Source organism: Girardinichthys multiradiatus, chromosome 7 (genome assembly GCF_021462225.1).
Source record: "Girardinichthys multiradiatus isolate DD_20200921_A chromosome 7, DD_fGirMul_XY1, whole genome shotgun sequence".
Classification (NCBI taxonomy): domain Eukaryota; kingdom Metazoa; phylum Chordata; class Actinopteri; order Cyprinodontiformes; family Goodeidae; genus Girardinichthys; species Girardinichthys multiradiatus.
In genome coordinates this window covers 19,993,156-20,013,705 of record NC_061800.1, presented here as the reverse complement: position 1 = coordinate 20,013,705, position 20,550 = coordinate 19,993,156, and the positions used below count along the sequence as shown (strand labels likewise).

The window sequence follows — 20,550 nt, the reverse complement described above, 5'->3', positions numbered from 1 at the left end:
ACTATATCTATATGGCGCATTGGTTTCCCTCTGTCAGCGTAAATGCGAACCCAAAGGGGACATGTTTGGATGGGAAAATGTTATTTTAATAAAAATACAGAATATTGAAAAAGAAAGGGATCAGAGAATATGGAAACCGACAAAAAAACAGCTCAAGAGGAAATTGTTACTTTTCTATTTCCATATTTATATGTGGACCGTTGATATCCTGTCGGTATTTAAGAGTGTGTTTATATATTTAAAAGCGACCTAAAATACAGGTACTTACTTAAAAGTAAAAAATTAAAATATGAAGGCCATATTTCCTACACATGCGCTTCAGTGTGAAACGGACATTTTATAAAATCCCAAATGTTTCTGCATTAAAAGAATCCATAAACTTTTTTAGAAAAAGTAGAAATTTCCTTAAATAATATAGGATTAGTTTTTTTTTTTAAGTAGGCTGTTTGATATTTAATAAAAAAAAAAAAAAAAACAGGCCCGAAAGGGCCGGAGTAAAAATAAAAGCTGGGAAGTGGACAAAAATATTGGTCCCACTCGCAACACACTACATTAGGAAAAATATGATTCTCATTGAAAATGTAATTTAAAAAACAAGCCAAAAAAGTTATTCCTAAACCAGTTTAATATTTGTGAAGCAGGTTTCAGATTACTCTCCATTTCGTACCAGTATATACTTTTAGTAAAAAACGGAAAAAGCAGTATTCCCAGTCTAAAACGCAACTATTTTTTTATTTCGGCGAATCAAATTTGAGATCATCGCCAATAATATTCTGGACACATGGTAAATGTCCGAAACGCGTTCGCAACCAGCAGCGCTTAAAATGGAGTCTGCTAGCGGCACTGGGATTTTATAACAGCAGAGCTTTACATTTCAAGACTTACAGCGGCTAAAAATCCGGGGTGTTGCGTCGCTTTAAAAATGCGAGATAAAAAAAAAAAAAACAACCAAAAACGATTGTCAAAATGAAACCCAGTTTTTAATTCCTAAGAATTAGGGGGAAACGAATTGAGTGTTTATAATCCAGCAGTTTGCAGCGGACATGCTCACTGATCAGACGATCATCTTGAGCAGCGCAGCAGAGGCCTTGATGAGCGTCTCTTCTTTACCAGTGGCTGTTATTCTGGAGCAATGCGAAAAATATTAGCTGTTGTAAGGCGTTTAGGATTACTATGGCAAAAAAGGAGAAAATTAAAGTATAGTGATACAAAAACATCACAAAACAAAAACATCACAAAGGAAATCAGTAAAAGATTTTATTTCTCAAAATATGTATGTATATGTGTATATATATACACACACAAAATATGTATATATAGTCTTAAAATCTTCAAACAAAATAGTTTATTAGAAAAAAAAATCTAATTCATTGTAATCCAAGTACCTGTGATTACCTAGAGGGGGTCTGAGAGCATTCAGCTGGTGGGTTGTGAGTGGTCAGCTTTGCTTCAGCAGCACGATCAATACTGGAGACTTCAGCTAGTCTTAACTCCAATATTTACGTGCTGCTACAGTAAGGCAACCAGCAAATTGGAATGATAAATGCCATGGAAACGTTTCACCGTTCTCCATTAGGAAAACAATTATCTAGATAATATTAACGCAGGCAGCCAATGGTTGTCAAAGACATCTGGAGGGACTTGAAGCCGATCGCTGCATGTTGTATTTTTCAGGCTGTATTGCGGCAGCACGGTATGGCCTGCATCTCTGAGTAACCCACAAACCATTCTGTGCTGCTACAACATGACCGGATGTTAAGTGCTGTTGCTCTGCTTCTGCATTTTCCACTTGCCTTGCTATCCATGCCTCAAATCCACACGTTCACAGATGAAGATGGATTAATCTAACTAACAAGGTGTAGATGATCACCTTCCATGTCTTCCATCTACACCCTTCATATGCAAGGAGGATCTCCACCTGAAACAAAGAAAAGACAATTCAGTGACTTCTGCAGAAGAAATGTACTTTATTCAGGAAAACTTTCATAACATTCAAAAGACTGGCTGCAGCAGTTTGGTCCCAAGGAGACAGCTTTGATGTTGGATGTCAAGTCTTGGCTCAGTGTCCCATGAGCTGTTTGATGAGCTCCAGCCTCTACACAGAACAGTACAGTTCCTTCCATCTAAACTCAAAAAATACATTTCTCCTACAAGTTGCTTAATGCACAAAGGCAATGTCACGTTGAAACAAGAAGGGGCCTTTCCCAAACTGTTGCCGCAACACAGGAAGCAGTGTAGACAAAGATTATCTTTATGTGATACAATATATGGATTCCCTAAGAGCTTGGAGATGTTTCCACTGGCCGCAGGGTGCAACCACGTCGTCTCATTTTGTGAGGTCAAGTGTTTTCCAGATCATTTATCAAGACGAATGAAGTAAATCAAGTGATTTAATTAGAGACGTAACGATCACAATTTCCAGTTTGCTCCAAGGTCTGATTTTCCATTTTGATTCTGAGCAGCAGCTTATGGCCATAAAACACACTGTAGGAAAAATGTATTACAGGTTCCTTGATAGAGGTGGTAGTTTTGAATCTAAGAATATTAAGGAATTACATGTTCCCCATTTATGCATCAAAGTGTGAATTCCTATCCCTTATGCAATGCGTATTAATCCAAAAAAAAAAAAAAAGTGTTTCAAAAGAACTTGCAGCTTTTTGATGCGTTCTAAGGTTGGAAACACTGGGAGTTCTTCGTTTTGATGCGTTTAATGAATAGAAAGAGTCGATCAGGGGAAAACTGGCCCGATTCTAGGCTCCAGGATTTTTGATTGGTGCAACTCTAGATTTCATTTCTAATGCAATAGCAGAACTGCTTCACAAGCTCGGTAAAACCCAGAAAATGAAACAACTTTGGGTACTTCTCCAAAAAAGCTGAACATAATCAGTTCCTAATCTCACATACAGGACGCACACACACAGCTTTGTACCAACTCAACTACATTAACTATTCCAAACCTATAGTGACAATGCTCTTTCCGAACACATACTAAAAAGTAAATATGAGATATTATAAGAGAAGTGTAGTATGTCTTTAACTTTGCTGTACTGGATCACATTCAGAGAAGGATAAACACATGAAACACTGACGAGGGTGGTGGGGGTTATATTTAGAAAGTAATTGGCTTAAAAATAAATAAATAAAATCAAATGAGCATCTATAGAAATGTGTGACGGACAAGAGATTTGTTTGAATAAAGAAATAACCCTGACAAGTGTAAAATTCATTGTTTAAAAATGAATACAGAATCTGTAAATAACAAGAGGAAAAAAAATAAAACACATGATTCATACATGAGGCAAAAACAGCGTATTTGAGAAATACAACATTCAAGTGAGTAATTACAAAATACTTGAAGCTCTTAAGTTCTTCCAACATGCCTTATCTTTACAGAAATCCCAGTGGAGTTAGGACGTGGTGATTGTGTTGCCACTAGAGGTCTCAATGGACCTGTGATTCCGACCTAAACGGACTCAATAGCCAGAATCTAATAAGATCACATTTAACTTTTGTTTCTAATGTCACAGACAACTAATGCAGGTCTTTCTCTTAGCTGTGTCACACAAACTTCAGAACATCGTAGGTGATGGATACATTTGAGCAAAGCAACATTACAAGCTACTAGCCTAGATGAACCCAGGTACTGCTTTTGTTCAACACCTATATTGTCTGTCTGACAATCAAAGGATGTCAAATAAATAACGTTAATTTTATTGCCTAATGGGAAAATATATTTTCTTTAAAAAAAACAAACAAACAGACTTTTATACTCTGCATGTTACTGTCCTGGAAAAGACAGAGCAGCAATGTGCATAAATGAACTTAGAAGTCAACACTGGATTCCAATAAATAGCTTAAGGTTGATCTAATATTTGGTGGCATAGCTGAGAAACATGGTCAGACGCTGTACATAACCTTTTGAAACGACAACACTGGAAAGTCAAAATTCATTGACCAGTTTCTAAATCTGACAATTGTAACCGGTTCACAGAGTATACTAATCTTTTTTATGTTAATAACACTTTAATAAGAGCATTCAAAAAACTCACATGAAAAGTGTTTAAAAATTTTTTTTATTATGACTGACATTAGTCACACTTAAAGATAAGGGACCTGTGACTCTTTTCCTACCTTGAGGCATAAATGCTTTCTCAAACAGTGACAGGCGTCAGAAATTTATTGGGTGACAGAATGTCAGACCAGACAAGTTCAACAGCTGTATTAACACCCTGGCACTACAGACAGTAGCACAGTTATTGGAAGACACTAAGGACCAATGAGGTCAGCATGTTACCCCCCTAGCCTTTTACTGTGGATGTCTAAAGAAGAAGATTTGAAAAGATGTTTTACTCCCTCAATGGCAATCTACAGTAAAATGTAAATTGAAAGAATGTCTCCCTACCAAAACACTATTTTTTGAAAACCAATTTTAAAATAGTGTAAAAAACAAACAAACAAAAAAACAACAGCTAAATAAGTGTTATAAACATGTTGATAAACATCACAGTACTATCCCAAAGTGTAAAAAGCATTACTACATAAGATATTTGACTTCCACAATACTGTAATTCCATTAAATCTTTACATATGCGAATTAGACAAAAAAAAGAAAAAGAAGAAAAAACAAACAATATCTGAGATGCCAAAATAAAAACTTAAAACCAAAAACATGGAAGAAAATACTGAAAGGGATAAAATGCTTTCAACTCAAACAAGCAAAAAAATAATACATATATAATATATATATATATGCTGACACACATGCCCTTCTGAAAATAATATGAGAAAAAAGATAAATAAAACATTGTTATAAGCTATTCTGTATTAATTGCATACACAGATCTTAAGTTAGCACTAAGCTAAGAGACAACACATACCCTGTCAAAAAGCACAATGGCAGCTGTGTTGCAGTCTTTGAGCCACAGTATGAAAAATATATATATAAAAATCTAAAACACTGTAGGGGAAAAATATGTGCACCCAAGCGCAAACGATGTGATATTCATTTACTGTGCCGAGGTTCAGAAAAATCTAAGCACTAGTCCCAAAAAGAAAAAGAAACCAGAAGTGCTTCTTGATTATGTGGATATAAATTCTTTTTATAGGGCTACTATTTATAAAAGAAAAACAGACATGAATCAAATAAAACTAGTCATCCAATGGTCCCTGGAAAGCTGCATGTAGAACAAGTGTGTTTAGCAGTAAAAGAGGAGGGTGCATGCATGTAAATTTTAAACTGAAGTTCCAACAAGAAATGTTCCACCTTGCTCATCAGGGACAAATCAGGTATGCCAAATAACCTCCTTAGATGCTAATAATTACTTTACAAGTCTATTTGTAAACCCTTCTAACTCAGTGACTAACCTCACCTATTCTTCTTCCTCTTTCTCATTTAGAGAAGCGTGCCTGGACAAGTCACCTTCACTGCTCAGCCTTTCTAACCCATTCCTGACACTTGCTCCTTATACAATGACCTGAAAGAGTCACCTGACCCTGAGGCTGAAAGGTCAAGTAACCTCCTACACCCTGCTGGGTTCAGGGACATTGACATGACAACCTATCAACACCCTGATCAGGTGGTCTGGGCTTGCCTCTTCTAGTTGGTGTTACAGTCTTCAATCTGTATAAGAACAGACACCACTTGGGAACATACACCCAATCTATCCATGTAACAAAATAATAGAAAATGTTTGAAAATCAAAATCAAAAAATCAAATTGTTAAATAAAGGGGACTTTTCTGTTTTCACTCTGGTGTGCAATTAAAATACACATTTTAAAAATTACAAATTAGGTACTTTTGATACACAAATGTGAGCCAGGTTAACACCAGCTGTTTGCCCTGTTAAATTAACATTTTACAAGTTTTGGGAAAAAAACAAACAACACAACCAAAGAACGTTGCTCTGCTTAATGCAGAAACAGGAAGTCTTAATCCAAGAAATGCCAGTAACATTTGCACACCCAGTGAAACAAGCATTGGCTTAGTAGGTGAGAGACACATGGATGAATTTATATCATGGGACAACAGTACTGGGTATGCAGGTTCTTCCTTTTTAGGTACACACAAACCTTTCCATGTACTGTTTAGTGTAACAGTGATACCTGAGACTCTAAAACTGTATTAATGAAAAATTAAAAATTTGTGAAGGAAAACCTGAGTGCAAAACTAAATAAATAAATCTGCCTATTGTTTCATTGGGTGCAACATGTACCCGTTTATTTCTCAGCCTGCTCTGCTGATGAATTTAAGACTTACAATATTATAGAACACTGATAAAGATCACCACTTAATTGTAATTCAATACTTTTAGCAAGTCCAGTGTAAATTCAGGCTGCAAACATCAGGCTTTTCCAACGACTCAAATAAATATTTAATCCAAATACTCAGGAAGTCGACCTATTCCCACAACAAAATGACTAATTTTTCAGGGACACACTCTTTAGCAAATAGATCTCTGAGCTCTCTGGCAATTAATAATTTTATTCCAATTATCTGAGGCTTTCACTTACTCTTACATAAAAGAGACTGGATGGAGGCAACACAGCACACTGGGATGTAGGTTTACATGTATAGCAGGGAACTGAATTTACACTTGACCAATAAAGAGGCAACTAAAAGAAAAAGCAGTAGTGGTAAAAAAAGTAAAAAAACATTTCCTGCCGCCTCTATTTATTTAATTTTTTGCTATTCCTGCATATCACTACTTGCAAAAGTACAGCAATGTTAGACTAGGACGAAAGTGAGTCTGCTGTTTTTGCAGACTCCCATATGCAAGTGAGGCAAAAGAGGAAGCAAGGCAAAAGTGTGAGAGTAGGCTCACACCCCCATTCACTTGTGCAGCAATTACTGAAACACAAGACAAACTGTTATTTTAAAAATTAGATGCCAAACCTGGGCTGATTCAGAGTGTAACAAAGTGACTATTTGCTCCACTCATGGCTCAGCAGCTTTTATGCTAAAAAAATTAGACCATACAGCGACTTAAAAATGTTTTTCTGCCTTTGAACAATATTACTTGTGAAAAGAAAAGAATTGTATGGTGATACAATTATAAGCTGTGCAGTTACAAAAATGTATAACTGTTCCATATTTGGCCCAACAATGGGTCCAGCTCTAAACTGGCAAATAGACATCTGCAGTTCAACATTAAATGCAACAGTGATGACAAAAGTACTGACAGTGAAGAAGGAAGTTATGTTAAATGTTTAAAGAGAACAAGATACTGTATTTAATAAAATAAAAATACCAAACTGAAAAAAATTCCAATCACATGTTGCTTATAACAACTTATGGTCCCAGGACAAAAAAACTATGGAGATAAGCATTCCTAATTTTTATGGATTAAAAGAAAAATTTCCAGACACATGACTTTTATAACACTAGTGTAACATCCAAAAAGCTGCAGCCATAAAAACACCATGTGTGTTTTACTGCCAGTGCTTCTGCAGGTTATCAAGTTATCACCTAAATTTTTACAATAACTTTACTTTCTGTAAAAAAGAAAATTCATTTAAAGATATTGCTTAAATACAGCACATAACCAAACTTTGGGTAGACTATGGATTTGCATTCTTCCAAATCATGTTTCAGTAAATCTGCATATATACAGGTCAGACAGTGACTTACATTGCTATGAAAAAATAAAAGTAAATAAAATTTCAACTTTCAAGTAAATCCTTGTATACAAAAATGTGTGTTGCCTTGGCTATGTTATTTTAGGAATAAATAAATAAAAAAAAGCAAAACATAAGGACATACAAGGACTTTGTATAATCTGTTCATGCAGTGTTGCCACAACCTGAGCTAACATCATGCAAGTGAAAATGCTCTTTTCAGGACTGCATCTTAACTTTTTTTTTTTTGCAGTTTCAGTAAATCCTTGACTACAAAGAGCACCGTTCCAGTGATTACAGAACTTGAATTATGTCTGTAGGAAAAGGGACTGACTATGTGACAGCTTCTGTTTTATGCAAATCAGATGCAGAACTGAAACCATGGCCAATGCCTGGACATGAACCAACAAGACCCATGAAAACTGTTCTTGTCAAAACAAAATTGGAATACTATAAAGTTTATGCTGAGTGCTGCAGAAAGAAGACAGAGAAGGGTGGGTTCTCTGCAGTCTGGCTACAACACGTGAGCAAATGCAAGAAGAGAGGAACAGTTTCACCAGGAAATGGGGCTGGGAGCCCATTTTACCAGAGGGGTCTGAGAAGATAGAATGATGAGTCACAGAATGTCATGCTAACGGTCTGAAACAGCACGACTGTGCTCTACAAAGAGAGTGAAAAGGCAAATAACACAGTGTGAAGGGGAAACAACCTGTAGCATTTGCAGCAGATTAACACTACAGGGTGGGATATCATGTAGCAACATTAGCACCTCTTTCCTAACAAAAATATTTAACCAACATGTCTGGATACATTAGATACCTTGTTTAAAATTATACTACACAAGTGAAAACATGCAAATATGATTCACAACTCCTGGTTGCTACGGTTTGTTTTGAAAAGATATACATTATGTAATATACAGGTAACATTTTAGAGCATTACTTCATCAAACTGAATTTATTTCAGTAAAGCTCCCTTTCCTGAAAAATAAATGCACCCCTTTAAAGTCATACTTGTTTATTTCAATAAATGGACTAATACTGATGGCTGAAAAATATTTTTTGTATGCACATGACACTCTCTATGTAGGTCAGCACATTTTTTTCAAGATTGTGTACGGCATTTTGGCAATGTGCCTTCTGACCTCAGAAGATTTTTAACAACAGTGTGGGTAAAATGACTGAACATCACAAGGAAGGCTTTAGCCTTAATGTATCAATAAAAAAAATATGCTAAAAAGCCCTTGCTGAAGAATATTTTGACAGCTCAATGCCAATACTGTACTATCACTAGTTTACACCATATCTGTCTAGAGTCAAGTTTGGTGTGTGGACCCTGACTGCTCATTTTCGCTAATGCTGAATATCAAAAGTACTTATTAACAATAAATAATAATTTTTTTTTTTTTTAATTTTAACATAAGCTTGTGAGATGTTTGCATAGTGGTCTGCACAATTTTGCTATAGGAGTACGATTGAAACTTAAAATTCAAGTGATTTATACATTTTACTCCATATAAAGATCATAGTTTGTGAACCATAATATCACACACATGTAAAACTTTAAGATATCAACAAAAATGTAACATATGCTTAATCCTGACCCTGCAATTTAAGTTTTGTTATAAGTCAGACACAGAGTGTAACTGTACAATAATTTACTTATTGTGTGTTCATGACAATTTTCCATCGAAGCAGATTAGCCAAATTCTTTCTGAACTAAATGCCCACAAAGATAACCAAATTCTGACTAGATGAGCCAACAGTTTCACAATGAATGTTGCCCCAATTCAGAAACAGCTTTTATATTAAAGTACCACATGCAAATACTAATGAAAACAACAGAGCTGTTTAGTTATACTTCCGTTCGACTCCGGTGTATCACGTATTTAATATGATAGCACATGAAAAGCTATTAGTAAGCACGCTTCCAGATGTAATGAGGGTGGACAAGAACAAAAACAAGGCAGTTCAAGTTTACAGAGGTGGCTGCCTTGTGTCAATTTTTAAGTATTTGAGATCTTTTTTTTTTTTTTTTTATAAACTCCAAATGTAATTAACTGTGTCGACATTGGTATAAAACTGCAAAACAGAAAAAGGCCTCACATTATGTAACACATCAAATCGATCTCTACTTGCAAGAAAGTAAAAAGGAAGTAAAAGGGGCGGGTTTAGACGATCAAATACATCGAGCTTCCCGTTTTCCTCTTATTTCCAGAAAAGACAGAAAAAAATAGTATATAGCTGCATAATGTATCGCCATTTAAGGGTGGTATGATGATGCATGACTGGGTCCATTCTGTCATCCTTTACGATAAGACCACGAGGTATTTTACCTACACTTAAAATTAATCTGAGTGCAAGACACACAAAAAGTGCAGCGATGCTAAAATGGGTGAAAAAAAGGACAGATGGAAGCAAAAAGCAACGTCAGAAAGTGTCCTTCAACAAACTAAGATAAGCCAAAGATTCAGACATCAAAGTGAAGCTATAAAAGCACCGACATTAGACATTTGAAAAAAAAAAAAAAAGATAATCTCAATTCATATCGTTAGTGATTATGACAGCTACAATTTATGTGAAACCATATGAAGTTACGATATGATTACTGTCACTTGGCGCAGAGCCACACAGATCATCTAACGTCCACCCCAAGGTATTCACATCTTTTTAAACTGACAAAAAAAAAAAAGACTGCGAAGCGTCCAAAAGGCTTAAATTTACACAAAACGAATTTTCACCAGCATTATTTACCATCAGTTTGTGACTAAGAAAATAAAACATATTCGTCTCCTTGTCTAATTCTTGCCATTACTGACTTTGAGGTCATAAAACGACATAATGACAAACTTACCAGGTGTCCTCTGTCAACTATCCCCAGAAGTCCACATATTGTAATTCACAAGCCCGGACAAAATGTCTGTCTTTGCTAACAAGATCGTTAAAATTAAGTTTGTACAAAAAGCACCGTGTCCGTCCCGGTCTTTCATTTTGATTTTTTTCCCTCCCAGGCCAATGCAAGTGCCGTGTGCATTTGTTGACACTAGCGACTCTCCGCTGCCTCGAACCTGGCAGCCACTGCACCTCCCGCTCAAAACTGGCCAATGCAGAAAAAAAATCTCCAATATAGCTCAACTTTCATCAATAACAGCAAAGTTAAGTACCTCCTTGGTGTGATAAAAAATAAATTCATTAAGCCTTTGCATTTAATTTTATCTGAAGTGGTCCCCATCACCCTTTGGATAAAATAATCCACTGTATGAGCGCATTTTTCCTTTACCGTTACAGCGCAGGAAAGTCAGAAAACCCTCTCTTTGAGGTAGCACGCTAAGCTAGCCTGCTAACCGCTCCGAATAGTATAGGCTGACAACGCTGGCCAAACGGCTAACGTCTCCCCGCCACGGTCGGTCTCCCTCCCGTTTTCCACGTATTTCCTCTCCTTAAATTTGTCCGACTAACCAGAATAAAAACGTATGTTCACATCTGTGGCTGCAAATACCTGTGTTCCCGCTGAAATAAAGGATTTTCTTCTCTAAAAACGCAGTTAGGTTTTTAACCACTTGGCTTCTTCTCGACCCCCCCTCTCCGTCTCAGCGACAGCTCTCTATATTCGCAGCAGCATCCTTTCCCCGCAGCTGTTGTGGCAATCGCTGCTCACTCGAAAATGGCGCCGAAAGATACACTCCTCATTCAAATTCGATAGAGCCTCCCATTCTCCCTATTGGCTGAATGCGAAGCGGATTTCGGGCAGCTGATTGGACACTGAAAATGCACTCTCTGCTGATGTCACAGCTCACCGCAGCGGTCGGCTGAATCAGACAGCTTAACCGATTGAGTCCCAGGCTGGCTTTTTGCAGCAAAACGACGTATAGGGAATCACGTTAAAACATTTAAAAAGCAAAATGTGGGTACTAAACGAACGCCACAATCTGTAGTTTAATAATATTTGCAGCTGAAAGTTTGGGAAAATTTTAAACTGCAATAAGAACAACAACATGCCCCTATTAGGATACAGGTCATGAACAGGCCAGACTGCTGCATTTGTTTTTGATGTATTCACGTTGCACCAAATTCCTTGACATAATGTAACATCAAATGCTGTTCTCTGTCATGTCTCTGTCATTCTTAGCACCTAACGCTACTCTTGTTTATACAGTGACTTTGTTGGAAGTCTTTGGTGTGTACTGAGTGACCCACATCAAAACAACTGCAAAGTTCTATTTATCCTCATTGTTACACTACTCTGTACTTTACCAGGAAGACACAAATTAGTCATCTGTCTGTATTTCCACTCAATGATTCATACCTCATATTTGTTTTGCAAGTGTGTGGACAGCTTTTCAAAATATGTAAACATAAAAAAGCTATGTCTTGCTAACACATATTACCAACAACAGAGGAACATCTGAAAATATTTAAATCGGGGTTATGTTAAAAGGTCATAAGAAATATCTTACCTGATGTAGATAACTCTTACACTGGCTAAAACTTCAACAAGCATGTGAGCATTCGTTTTGGTTTTGGAATTCTAAATAACTGTAGCATATTTTTGTTAACTTTATTTTATTTTAGTAATTACATTTGCAGTGTTGCCTTACAGCAAGAAAGTCCTGAGTTCAATTCCATGTTCTCCCCGTGCATGCGTGGGTTCTCACCGGGTACTCTGGCTTCCCGCCACAGTCCAAAAATGTGCCTGTTAGGTTAATTGGTCTCTCTAAATTGCCCTTATGTGTATGAATGAGTGTGTTTTTGTGTTGCCCTGCGATGGACTGGCTGCTGGAGATAGGCACCAGCTTCCCCGCAACCCACTATGGAAGAGGCAGTATAGAAAACGACTGACATTTGCAGTTACTCAAATTTTTAGAAACTTTTGAAGCAGGGACAGGGGTTGGAAATTAGCTTTGGCTAGAAACCTATATGCAGAGCATATACTTTGCATTATACATATATAGCAATATTCCCTGCCTTTATCCCTGTTGAATAAACGAATAAATTAAAATAAATAGATTGGTATCTTCATTTGGCATAAATCCAGATTAGTTGGCCCTAAAGGTGGAAGCAGTTACCTTGAGATTGGGCAGGACAAAAGGTAACTAAAAACAATGAAATCTCAAAAATATCACTGTGGTTTATGTAAATGCTATTGTATGAACCTTTTGAAAACAATTTTTTTATGTCTGCATATTTACACAGAAGCCAATAAACATTTACATGAGGAGGCTGCGCGCCACTGATCTACCTAAATACTGAGAACATAACATGTAAAGTGTTTTTTGGTCAGAGTAATTTTGATAGAAAGGCAAAGCAGTGTGAAAATCAATAAAATACCATAAACTTCAACTCTTATAATATTTTTGCTTTTTAGGCCCCTTTATTTCAGGCACTTACTCTGAAATGCTTTTCATGTTCCATTCTCGGTATTTGTCAACAGGAGGTTGAAACTAACAGTTAATCTGACTGTGACCAAGACCAAAGTATTTTCATTTTGAATCACTTTGAAGAACTCCTATCTCAAACACATCATGCCAGTGTATGTGAATACTATTTTATGAACCTTTAAACTGTAGTCACATTTGCATTGGATGTTTTTTTACAGCAAAGCTGATGATTTCATACACAGGAAATGGAGGTTGGGGCAGTGCACAACCAGTAATCTACCTGTATAAAACACATTCTGAGAATTGAATATAAAATGTTTCGAGCGTAAAAAGCAAAAATATTATATCAGTTTACATGAATGGCTATTATACATTTCTATGCTGCCTAACTTTTCTTTTAGACAGTTACTCTGACCGAACACGCTTTACATCATCCTTCCACAGTATGTGTTTCACACATAAGGTCATTGCTGGGGCAACCCCTCCTGCCTTTATTTTCTGTGTAAATAACTATTGGGTTCTCTGTATATAACCTCCTAATGCAAACATGTCGATAAGTTTAAGGTTAAAAAATACCAATAGCATAAACTTCCATGACATTTCTAAAATTGCCGTTATTTTCATACAACAGAAATCTTTTTGGCTCAGGACTTACTAATCTAGAATTTACGCTGCATGAAGGGTTAATTTATCTTGAGATTTAGATACTGCAGGTAAGAAATTAGCTGCATATAACCTTTTAACAGAACCTAACTAAAACGAACATGATCTATCCTGTTATCAAGGACATATTATATGTAACAGTTATTTTTTTATTACACATCTTTATTAAAGAACCAAATGAATAGCAACACTTTTGATAAAAGCTCTCTTAATACTTATTTAAAATGTGTTCTGTATATATAGAGTTGTTGGTTATCTATCGTCAGCATATTGGGCTTGTCTTGCAGTGCCAAGCCTGTCAGGTCAACATGCGAAGTAATGACTATAATATTTTCAGGATTAAAATAAAACAGAGTCAGTGTAAGCGACAGTAAGCACAGACATTCAAGTTGCAGTTCTTTCTCTCAGTCATACTTTATAGTTGACTTATTTTCCCCTAGTCTGAATGAGGACATTTCTTCTTTATCTAAAATTATGCTGACATCACACTGTCCGCTCTAGTTTTAATTAAGTTTAATTTTCAGTCGCATCGTTTTAACGACATTTTCACTAATTTTCCATCTGACCAAACATCCATTTTTAAATGGGACTTGGATTGAGAACATTTGGTGTGAATAAATTATAATATAACTATTTCATTCAGTTTAGGATCTCACTGGCAACACTGTTTAAGTTAGCTGACCAATGTGGTGTGGTGTGGTGTACACATATCTCTTCTATAGCAACCGTGCCTCTTTCACATCTACTTTAGCATAATGACTTAAGCAAAATGCACATATAGCGCAAAACACTGATCGGCTAGAGCTCCTCTTAGAACATGCACTAAAAATATCATTTTAAGTGTGCTTAAAAGCCAAACTTTCACATTCACATAAATACTAATGGAATTCACTTTTTATAAGTGAAAGTAGTGACATTCTAAAAGTGTTAAATCTTTCTAAATCATCTCCTCAAGCCCTATATTTCTTTACACATCTGTGTGTTGTCGTAAACACCTATGACGCTTTCTACTTTTGGAGCACAAAAGCCCACTAGGAGAGAGAGGGCGCCCAATGCATATACATTCTGGTGTAGTGTGGACAATTGGGCAGAGAGGAAAAAAACACACTTGTTTACTGATAAACTGGTTTGGACAGGAAGCCAGTAAGGAGGAGCTCTGTGTTGTTAAACAGGCATGTGGAGAGACAGGGATGAGACAGCAAAAACACGACTGTGACCATGGGACAGATATCACGCTGTACTCCTAGACATGTCCCACATTCTGTGGTAATAAATATCCACAGCAGACTTAAGTCATACTTCCAGCTTTGCAGATAAGTACAGAAAGAACACTTTTAGAAAGAATGCATTGTTTTGCAACCTGAGCAGTATTTGAAGTTTGTTTGGCTTCACAATAAAAATTAGAAACGCACTCATTGGCCTAAAGTCGTAGCGACCAAAACAGTAGCAAAACGGGACTGTGGAGAATACTACACAGTTATTCTTGCATTGTGTCAGCGTCACATGAGTGCACACTGCCTTCCATTAGGCAGGAGATCCTTATGACTCACGAAAACACAAGTCACATGTTACTACACAAATGAACTATGCTACTCAGGCGCAGCTAAGCACCGCAGCTTCTTCTTCTTCTTTTTTTTCTTTTTTTTGTGCAGGCGCAAATGAAATCACATCATAATGCATCTCTTCATTAGCTGGACTGAGACTGAGAAGGTCTCTCCCTTGTCTTCTGATAGGCCAGCTAAACAACAGCCACAGTGTCATGTATTACGGTGTTTGGCCACAGCAGGCAAACCCGGCTTGCAGAGTTGCCAGGCTGGGGTGGTTTTAGTTCAGTGTAATTTGATTTCTTGTTGGGACGTCTAATATGCACAGGTGACTGACTGTTATATGCCTCCCCCTTGGTAAATTTTATACATTTTCATGGCCCTTGTTTGTGTCACCGGGCTCCATATTTTGGTGCCAGACGATGGAGTAAAAGGCGGTAACAGCACACACAGATTGCTCTTTATTGTTGAAGTTTAGAAAATACAATGCCTTTTGAAAGTATTTATACCCCCAGATTAACACGAAGTAGTGCCCAGTTAAGAAGTGAATGAAAATGACACATGATTTACAAATAAAAACTGGAAGGAATTGCTGCCAGGTTATTATTATTTAGCTCCCTAAGTGGATCACTTTGTAGAACCACATTTTACTGCAACTACAGCTCGCAAATCTTTTGGGGATGTCTCTACCACTTTGTGCATCTATAGAGTTTTTCTTGCCTAATTTCTTGCCAAGCTCAAACAGACTGTACGAAGAGCGTCTTTGAACATCAATTATCAAGTCCTGTCACAGATTCTCAGATGAAATTTTAGTCTGGACTTTGACTAAGCCATTGCATGACACTCCCAACACCCTAATTTCATAATGATGATGATGTGATCAGGGTGATATGCATTGTTAATTTTCTGCCTCTGATATTGTTTTGCATGCAGGCCAAAAAGTTCAAGTTTGATTTCCTCTGACCAGAGCACCTTTAGGCAGGTTTGTTGTGTCCCAGCATGGTTTGTGGCAAACTGCCAATAAGATCACCAATGGCTTTCTTTCAACAATGACCTTCTCCTTGCCACTCTTCCATATAAGCCAGATTTGTGGAGTGTATGACTAACAGCTGCCTTGTCAACAGATTCTCCCAATAAAGCTGTGGATCTCTACATCTTGTCCAGAATGCCCATTGTCATCTTGTTTGCTTCTCCGATTGATACTCTTCTTAACTGACCTGTCAGTTTAGACGGATAGTCATTTGTTGGTATTTTTGCAGTTTTGCTAGACTCTTTCCATTCAACATTTCTCCATAACTCCCTGAACAGTCTGGTGTGTTCCTTGGTCCTTATGATGCTGTTTGTTCTTTCATGTTCTCTAGGAAACCTCTGGGACCTTCATGGAACAGATACATTTACCAGGTGGTTGCTCTGGAGTTTATTTGGGGACATCAGAGTAAAGGGGGTTGAATACAAATGTATCCCACACATCTTTCAAATTCTTAATTGTAAGAAAACTGAAAACCACGAATCACATTTCTTTCAAATCACATTTATGCCCTAATTTGTGTTGGTCCATCACATAAAATACAAATAAAATACACTCATGTAACAGCAAAAAATGTGAAAGACCTCAAGGGGTATGAATACTCTTGAGACACCCTAAAAATACAGAAATTGATTTATTTGTGTCAAGGGTAAAATTAAACTTGGACTATGCACCCATTCTCCACAGAAAAAAACAACTCGCCGCTCTCTTGTCAACTTACAATAACATCAGCAGGTGATTTTACGAGGTGTTTGTTTTCATGGCTCCGCACGTTGTTAGCTCCCTTTACCACAGCTCTCCCTATACTTGAGATAAAATAGGCATCACAATTCAACCAGGTATGAAAACCACTCTTATTCTTTTCCCAAAGTAGAAATTAAATCAGGGTAAATTTAACTAAACTAAGAATTAGAGTCACCTCTTAAGCTAGAAGTAATGTCTTGGTGCAAGACATCCATTTTAGAAACTATCAACCTTTGTAACATTTCAGGACATTCGAGACCAAAACAACAAATCATTCTGAACTACACCCTGCAACAAAGTATGAAAGACTATGAGCTTACTATATTAACACCGGCTATTCCCTCGTCTTGGTCTCTAGAGAACACAATGAGCCCCACAGAGAACTCCGTACTACAGAGAGTCTCCATTGATGTCCTCTCAGCTCCCCTCCCCCTCTCAGACATCTGTAGCAGCTGCCCCCTTGTGCTCCTGTCAGCAGGGTAGAGTGTGTGTGTTTGCCTGTGTGTGTGGTGTGTGTATGGACTCGCTAAGGTGGGGTTTGGTAGGAGGTTAGTGTAGGGCGTGTTGTGACACCTCCCCCTTTGGAGGAGTCCGTCCCGCACACTTGTGGGACATCACATTCATCAATGGCTAATAGTCACTAGCAGGTCATCCTGAAAACACAACAGAGACCTCTGACCTCTTTTTAGCGCAAAAGGCTGCGAGGTGGCCACATTAACCCTCGGGCGCTATAAAAAGTGCACAGCACACACGTTTTAACATGCAAATTTTCACGTGTGAAATTGGTCTTAAACGGTGCTATACACATCTTGCACTAACCGAATCTCAGTTTAAACCCGGGATAACTTTAGCTTGAACTAAAAGGAGAGGAAAAAACACTTTTAAGGCCTGTTCTGTGAAACCGTTACATGCCAGGGCAGCAAGTCCAGATCTTACAGTACAAGAAGCCTTGTTTGACTGAGGCACCACAGTTTTGCACACATTCTGATGCATAGCAATCAAATTAAGTGGGCATAATTTATACAGTAGGCTGTGGCTACATAACAAATAAGGCACAATTAGGAAGGAAAACAGAGTGATGACAGGGACTGAGATTTGTTTTTACTACCAAAAAAGGTCAGAGAAGAAGTAAAAAGTTTAATTACATGTGCTATGAGACCCTAAATCAAAAACAGAGGATATGTATAACTGTGTTGGTTTATTTCTAAGATATACAGCGATGGAAAAAAGTATTTGTTCACACTGAACTTGCCAAATTTCATCACGTTAAAACCACAAACTTTAACGTATCCATCCATCGATTTTCTACACCCGCTTCTCCCTTACAGGGTCGCGGTGGAGCTGGTGTCTATCTCCAGCAGTCTATGGGCGAGAGGCAGGGTACACCCTGGACAATCCCCAGTCCATCGCAGGGCAACACAGAGACACACAGGACAAACAATCATGCACACACTCATTCACACCTAAAGGGGATGTAGAGAGACCAATTAACCTAACAGTCATGTTTTTGGACTGTGGGAGGGAGTCGGAGTACCCGGAGAGAACATGCAAATTACATGCTGAAAGACCCCAGGCCTAGAGTCGAACCCAGGACCTTCTCGAACCCGGGCCAATTTTATAAGAGTGAAGTGGAAGATTACATTAAATTTGAACAAATAAAAATTTAAAACGTGTGCAGGGCACACGTTTTAAATTATACAGCTGTACTGTGTAGGCTTCAGATGTTCTTTAGGGAACATTATAGAACCAAACACATCCTGAAGACCAAGGAACAGGTCAAGGATAAAGTTGTGGAGAACTTTAAAGCAGGGTTAGGTTATAAAACAATATTCCAAGTTAATATGGGTCTACTACAAACCTATAAAGTCTTGACTGCCCACATAATCTGAGAGACCAGGATAGCGGGGCATTAGTCAGAGATGCCACCAAGAGGCCCATGATAACTCCAGTGGAGCTGAAGATATCCACAGCTCAGGAGGAAGAATTTGGTAAAAAGACAATTATTAATCATGCACTGAAAACTACAACCCTGAACACACCATTCGCAATGTGAAACATGGTGGAGCCAGACTCATGCTGTGGAGATGCTTTTCTTTAGCAAAGACAGAAGGCTGGTAAGAGTTAATGGAGAGGTTCACCTTTCAGCAGAACAACGACCCTAAACATACAACCAGAGCAACAATGTATGGGTTTAGATCAAAGCATATTAATGTGTCAGAGTGGCCTAGTTAAAGCTCTGACCTAAATGTAATCAAGAATCTATGTGTTATGTCATCCAGTGCTATGCCCCGTTTTGAGCTATTTAGCAAAAAAGAATGTAAAACCTCAGCCTCTAGACCAAAGCTGGTAGAGACATACCTCAAAAGATGCACAAAGCTGTAAGTACAGCGAGGGGTGGTTCTACAAACTCAGGAGGATTACTACATAAGATGTATGCTCACACTTTTGCAATGCACTGCAAGGTCTCTATGAGTTGTTTTATTTTTTTGTTTTTTTTTACAGTTAATCTAGTCAGGTGCCAAAACACAGAAGGATGCCATGCATGATGTGTGACAGATTTGTGACCAACAAATTGTGGCTGGTCCTTGTTGCACTCTCATTCAAACACCCGGAGCCCTGTCTGGTGTTGTGAGTGTTTTCCCAATTCCCAGAAAGGTTTTTGTGACGATTTAAATCCCAGAACAAAACACGATTCATGTCGCTTCCTGTTCCAGTAGCTTTTTTTTCGTGTCTTGAGTGAACTGTCCACACCCTTGAGCATTTTATTCTTTATTAAGGCAAGCTGCTAAGAGGGATTACACAGAGAGCTCAACACAAACAAGATCCTAATCCTAGGGCAGAGGAGTTACCTTGAAAAATGTTTTGAAGAAATTTCAAAGTTTTTGAATTTCAGTTTTTTTTTTACTGAAACAAATGACATTTTGAGGCTCAATGATTTCTCCCTGAATGAATGTACAACTGCACTAATAAAATGCAAAAAAGCTATCATGTGAATACCTGCTTCAAAAGAGAACATAACTTTGTTCTGATAAGTGAATAGAAAGATTTCATGTAAATGACATTAAATCGCAAATGATGCAAAACAATAAGACTAGGTAATAACTGTATTAGTGTATGAGATAAACCCCACTCTGGTGGCATTTACAAAGCTTACGGAGGCAAAGCATCTTGTTAAACGGTGTTAGAATACATCTACGAGTAACATTTTGTTTCCATGTAAGCTGAAAAAAGATTTTATAGTTTATTTCTCTGGCATTTTACCTGCCCATTACAATGCTTATAAATAGAGGGACACACTGATGTTTTTTTTTAATGTTGAAACAAAATCAAAGCAAATTACCAAAAGATGTGAATAAGTATACCTATAGTATTCACATGGCAACACTGCATGAATTGGAACATTTAAAAAAATCCAGCTGTAAAAGAGCTGCTCAAACATTTTCATTTCAAGCATATTTAACCCTTTACAAGCAGTCCTATACTTTCAATTCCAGATTTTGCTATCAGTAACATTCTGAATCACATAAAATGTATCAAAAGAAAGAGCCTTCAGAGAGAACTAGAACACCAGCTACCTGTG

The 20,550-nt window shown here is 37.5% G+C and overlaps 1 protein-coding gene across 1 annotated transcript in view; it reads right to left on the bottom strand.

The window, feature by feature from the left end:
* Positions 1 to 20,550, bottom strand: part of spryd7b (SPRY domain containing 7b) — a 40,081-nt gene that overhangs the window by 14,298 nt on the left and 5,233 nt on the right. Inside the window, exon 2 of the mRNA XM_047369561.1 lies at positions 1,871 to 1,918. Within this exon, the coding sequence (XP_047225517.1) occupies positions 1,871 to 1,899 (29 nt within the window). The 5' untranslated portion in view covers positions 1,900 to 1,918. The remainder of the gene's footprint in view (positions 1 to 1,870; positions 1,919 to 20,550) is intronic.